Below are 6,130 nucleotides of genomic sequence, written 5' to 3' on the forward strand. Positions count from 1 at the left end.
ATACAATAGATTCAAAAATAGTTGGAGTGGAACTTTAATGTAATTCAGTCTCAAATGTTTATTCACAACTGTCAAACCTTTTATAGGATTTGTCCTGGTGAAGTATCCTCTGTATTAGATCTTTATATTAATTAATTTTTCCACATAAAGTTTTACTTTGTTGCCAATAAAAACAACCTAAAAATACCTTAAATAAAGAACTTCTATTTTTTAAGGAAACAAGAAATCAGACACTTGTAGAAAACTTGAATTAAATACAGTGTTGGGCTTCAGACGCCAAAAAATGAATAAAATAAGTGACAATAACATTAAAAAATATTTTCAAGAACTTCATCAAGTTAGCAGTACTTTTTTAATGCAGCTGGTCCAGTCTTTATTAAACTGTTGACATGTTTGTGTTTTACTTTTCGTGTCCTGTCGGTGACACTCTTCATCATGACACATCAGCGGTACCTGCAGAACAGTCCGTATGTTTCTGTGAGAAAGTCGGAACATTTACAAAAGAAATGCAGCTTCCCGTGTGCTTTAGCTCCCCGGCATTAGATGCTCGGCTCGTTTCTGCATCAGAACGTTCTGCAGAATCTATTATGTAAGGCTCCTCTTGCTCTGCTGAAGGGCCACCTTTCCCTTGGTGTCCATTGGTTATGCAGCAGCTGGAATCCACATGGGAATATGATGTCCACTGCCAAGGAAGTTCACGAGCAGCATTTTGTCCTGCTTGGTCAGGAGTGACCTCCAGAACAAAACTGTTTACCACTGTGCCTCCAGATGAGTCATCTTTACTGGTCTGGGAGGTCCGTCTGATACTGTGGCTTCTGATTTCTCTGCTGTTGGTGTCCCCCGGTCCAACCCTGCAGCTGTCTCTCTGCCTCATGATGTGCTGCCACCAAATCTTCTGGAAAGTCTGCCGGAACTCCCGGATGCGGTAGGCGTAGATGAAGGGATTCACGGCGGAGTTTGCATGGGAGAGGATGATGGCGATGTTCATCACCAGTATGTGTGGGCGCTCGCAGTTCTGACATAGATGGTTGTAGCAGTTAATGATATGAAGAGGAAGCCAGCAGAGAGCAAACAGGCCCACGATGATGGCCAGTGACTTGGCAGCACGCACCTCCCTCTGCAGAAAGGAGCGCGAGGAGCTGGGGGTGGGGGCTCTCTGTCCAGGAGCGGGAGTCTGGGACACTTTCAGAGTCATGAGACGGAGCTGCCGCCGCGCCGCCATGAAGATGTGGATGTAGATGACCAGCATGAGGAACAAAGGCACAAGCACACATCCGAAGAAGTTGAAATAGACCATGTAGTGCAGGGTAACCACCTTCTCAAAAAAGCATTCAGTCATGCCTTCAGAGCACCTCTTGTTCTCCGATGTAGTGATAGTTGAATTCCAACCTGGTAAGAACAAACAAGAGTCAGTCATGTTTTGTGTTACACATTTTTTCATCTCAATAAAAATTTTTTTCAGAAATAGAATCAACATGATCCTAAAGAACCAGGTTTTAAAGACCCACTCCAAATTAAAGTTGTGTTTTTATCATGTTCTTGGAGTATTTTTGGGCCCGTAGGTCGGATCCGGCCCTCCTCCACCTTTACCCCGGCCCCCCAAACACTATATGAGATGCATGATTTATTTATTTTTTTTTTTCAGTCTGGCCATGCGATCGAGACCCTCATAGTGTGACGTTTTATTCCACTCTTCTGCAGTCTGTGCTCCTATCTGGTTATGTGTGGCTTTTTTCAAGTTAGAAACTGACCAATCAGATGCCTCAATGAGAGCATGTTTGAAGAATTTGATTTACAGATTCTTGGACCAATTACTGCGTACTTACGTTGTCTGGTCTTAAAAAATGGCGACTGAATTTACTTTATAACGTTGGAACCCGAGGTAAGGCATTTTCAATTTGTGACGTCACAGCCTTGTTTAATCCATCTCCGTTTAATGTATGTCAATAGTGTGAACAGATGTTTGATGGGAAGTGGGGGCGGGGTTGCTCCCACCCACAACTCAAAGGCAAATTTCTAATGAATTACAGTAGAAACTATGTCCTAGAAAACAACACAAGTTTTCATTTTGACCAAAAACAGCGTGATCGTAATTAAAGACCACCTGGAGCACTATTTTAATAGATCATAGGACGACTGTAAACTCCTTCCTGGTATCACAGCTTGAAATAAAAGAACGGGAGGCCAAGTCGAGCTGCACACGAGTGTTTTAATTCGCCATTTTTACATACACTCTCGACATGTGACTCACATTTCTTTTTTCGTAGTAAGAATGTTTCTACAGCAACACATTAGGGTCAAAAACCTCACAGTTGGATTTTAACAGGAAACGTGATCGGAGAATAAATCTGTTCCGAATTGACCAGCAAATCCAAAAAATATATTTTTTTTTGTTATTGTCTTGGGTAAGTAACATGTTTTTTTATTTCCACTGAGAGAACAGTTAAAGGATTAAGTAAGTGAATTACATGAAGAAATGGTTGTGACATATTTAAGTATTTATTTTCTCAAACCTAACACTTAGAGTACAAAACAAATAGATATAATTATTTCTCTTTTTTCTTGTATTTATGTTAGCAATGGGGAAAAATAATTGTTCCTTTTTATGATTAAAACACCAACTTACAATGATATTAAGTGTAGTTTTATTCTAACAAACATCATAAACAGATCAATTAAGTTTAAAGACTATAGGATAATACGAATTTCTGGAAAATATTCTTGTTTTTAATACAAAAAAAAGTCAGGAATTGCTGAGAAAATAAGGAAAAATCTCTTATGTAGAACATATGCAAGTAAAATACTCGCAAAAATATGTTGAATATTGTTCTCCCAGAATCTGTTTCCAGAATCTCACCTGTGTTCCAGCCAAACATGGGAGTCAGGCCGATGGCCACAGACAGAACCCAGCAGAATGCAATGATGCCCTTCGCCCTCTGCCCCGTCACCAGACTGTTGTACCTGAAAAGTTGAAGACTCAATCATCACCCATTTCCAGTTGCTGGGGTTATCTAATCATTTGGTGATTGTGTAGTCCAGACAAGAGTCAAATATTTGTCAAGCTGAATGAAGAGAAAACACTTGTCCATTGAAGCCTAAATACATAATCAACATAATGATATTTGTTTTGCCAGCTGCCGTTTTTTTTTTCCTTTATCAAATATGCTTTCAGACTTCCTCTCATGGGTCTGCTGTCTAAAGGTACAGTCAGTAGGAGCTTTAAAAATATGTTTTCTGATTTTAAACAGAATTATTTAAAAATTAAAAAGGATCCATAGCTGCATTGATTAAAAGTTTGTATTGATTTTTAAATATTTGGTGTGTGACATCGCAGGAATCAATACAAGATTGCAAGTGCATGCCAAAAGAGCCCCATAAAAACAATAATTAATGCTATTATAGCTTGAATAAATATGCCAATGAATATATTCATATCTCGTCGTTAAATGATTGTTAAATCAAGAACCTGAATGATAAGAGTGACTTTTTTGGCATAGTTGAACATATTTTAAAACTTTAAAAAAAAATGTGTTACAAAAGGTTTCACACTTGGATTGTCGGGCAGACTTTGGGAATGCCAAAATTCCTAAGTTGCATTTTCAAAGTGTGACTAAAATGACCGAACACTCATTCTTATGGACCCTCCAACCATCTTATTTTGTTCACCAGCGTTCCATTACTTCACTTTAACCAGCAAGACATTTTTTTTCCAACTTTTTATGAATTGTGTTTTACTTAAGCATTGTGGGTGGATTTTTTATACCAAAATTTGCTCTTTTTTTGTTTACTTCCACTTAAGCTGGTCCATTTGCATCCATACTGTCAGTGAAGCACACCAGGGTTCACTTGCAACTAAATCAAAAAGCTGTTTTTCAGATGAGCCGGTTTTCCTGATGGGTTCACTCTAGAGTTTAAGTCAGCTTTCACATCTGTCTTTTTTCGGCACCAAAGAAAGTAAATCAATCCTACAATCAAACTGAAATGCCACAAATAACACAACGTTTTAAAATAACACAAGTCTGACTTCCAGGATTTGTTTCTTTGGAGTTTTTACCCTATATATGATCGAAATTCACATACAATTTAAATTTTGGTTTAAAGCTGTATATTTTAAAATCTTAATGACCTTATTTTAAGCCCATATCCCCGTTGAAAAGTTCTGTGTTCGAGTGTAGCTACACAAGCTTCTATATTCTCTTCGGGCTTTACATAGAAAACACCATCAAACACACGTTGCAAGTTAAATCAAGTTGAACTTTGACCAACCAGGGACTCAGTTTTGGTAGTGACGTATAGATGATGTTTATTTTAACTCATGGAAATGTTTGAAAATTGATCATAAAAGAGAAATTACAAATCCAGGCAGANATTCTCTTCGGGCTTTACATAGAAAACACCATCAAACACACGTTGAAAGTTAAATCAAGTTGAACTTTGACCAACCAGGGACTCAGTTTTGGTAGTAACGTATAGATGATGTTTATTTTAACTCATGGAAATGTTTGAAAATTGATCATAAAAGAGAAATTACAAATCCAGGCAGAGTTTTCATATGTTGGAAAAGAGCTGTGACATTCTGTATCACAACCCTCTTTCATAGGAGGTAGACATGCGCTAGTAAACAGTAAAAAAAAGACAAAAGAAGAAGAAGCCCCTCCCTGCTCCTCCAGTGTGAACAACATGGACTGAACACTTGTTCTTGCATGTGTGTCTCAAGTCCAGTGTGTCCACATGCTAATCTATTTAAGGGAAGGATCTGGAACATATCCCAGCTTTCCAAATCTTCTTTTGTTTTTGTTCCACGGTTATTTTTGCCCAGCCTATTGAGACTTTCCACAATAGTCATCAAATCTAGATTATTTATATTCATTAAAAAAATCTAAAGGATATCTAAAAATTTATGGCACCAGCAAAGGTTCACAAATACAGTAAAAATGTCCTGGAAGTTGTTATGTAAATCACCTGATGTTGCTCAGAAGAAATATCTATTTATAACAAAAAACAAACTATGAAGCCACCAATGATCCATGAAATTAGAGCTACTCATGCAGCTCAACTTGTAGTGACAATGTGAAAAAGAAAAACATTTCATTTCTAATGTTATTTTATCCTCATAGGGTCATTGTACAGTTTAAATAATCTATAATTTGATGTGATTTGCCCCTTTTTTAAATCTACCTGAGTGGGTTGTTGATCGCGATGTAGCGGTCTACAGCGATGGCCAGCAGGCTGAAAATGGAGCTCTGGGTGAGCACGAGGACGAAGCAAGCGATAAACAGGCAGCCATGAAATTCAGCACAGAAACCCACACTGCAGAGAAATACATGAAAAACAAATTACATTTAGTTTCGTTTAGTTTAAAAAGAATAAAAAAAGACTGATACCTAATTGTGATAGCAAAAGGAATGGCCAGCAGTCCCACTGCTATATCAGCCACAGCCAGCGACACCACAAAGAAGTTAGTGATGCTCTGCAGGTTGGAGTTCAGGCAGACAGACCAGCAGACCAAGATGTTTCCAGCGACAGCCAGGAGCGCAATCACCAACTCCAGACCAATGTAGATCACCTGATAGGTCCTCAGCATGGTTGTTGGTTTATTTTTTTTACTTCTTCTGTCTTCTATTCATGATTTCATCCCACAAACTCCTCGACTTGTTTTGCAATGAAATACCTGCTTGCAAATCTGACTAGTTCACCCTAAGGAAACACATGAAAGTGTCACAGTTAGGGCAGGAAGTTCACGCCGCAAAAGTGTGATTTCAGTCACATCTTTTACCGTAACTCGTCACATATGGGTGTGCTTGTCTTCCTCTTTTTTTTCTTTTTACTGCAAAGCTCTTTTGTTCCTCCGTGTTCGGCTCAGTGAACTCCGTCACAGGAGGAAGTGCAACATCAGGGACGGAACATCTGAGAGGAGAGAACATCAGTAAAACAAGCCTGGTGGCTTTTTTAGCCTGTATAAACAGATTACAGTACACATGCAGTCACTACAGAAACGACATCTATCACTGGAAGACAAGCGGACAGGGCCAAAGCAGACAGTCCAACAATGGGGCTTTTATTTCAGGACAAGTTTCCCAAAAACTGCCCCTCTAATCATTCCCGGCGTTGACATACTTTCCCCTAAAAT

The 6,130-nt window shown here is 38.7% G+C and overlaps 1 protein-coding gene across 1 annotated transcript; it reads right to left on the minus strand.

Annotated features, from left to right (window-relative positions):
* Positions 1-333: 333 nt before the first annotated feature.
* Positions 334-5,907, minus strand: LOC112140628 (adenosine receptor A2b; the record flags this gene model as incomplete). The annotated part of the gene is given in 5 exon segments (XM_024263626.1): positions 334-1,389; positions 2,858-2,961; positions 5,179-5,310; positions 5,385-5,697; positions 5,777-5,907. Coding segments are annotated over 4 exon segments (1,392 nt in total). The 3' UTR covers positions 334-433.
* Positions 5,908-6,130: the final 223 nt, after the last annotated feature.

Source organism: Oryzias melastigma, unplaced genomic scaffold (genome assembly GCF_002922805.2).
Source record: "Oryzias melastigma strain HK-1 unplaced genomic scaffold, ASM292280v2 sc01208, whole genome shotgun sequence".
Classification (NCBI taxonomy): Eukaryota; Metazoa; Chordata; class Actinopteri; order Beloniformes; family Adrianichthyidae; genus Oryzias; species Oryzias melastigma.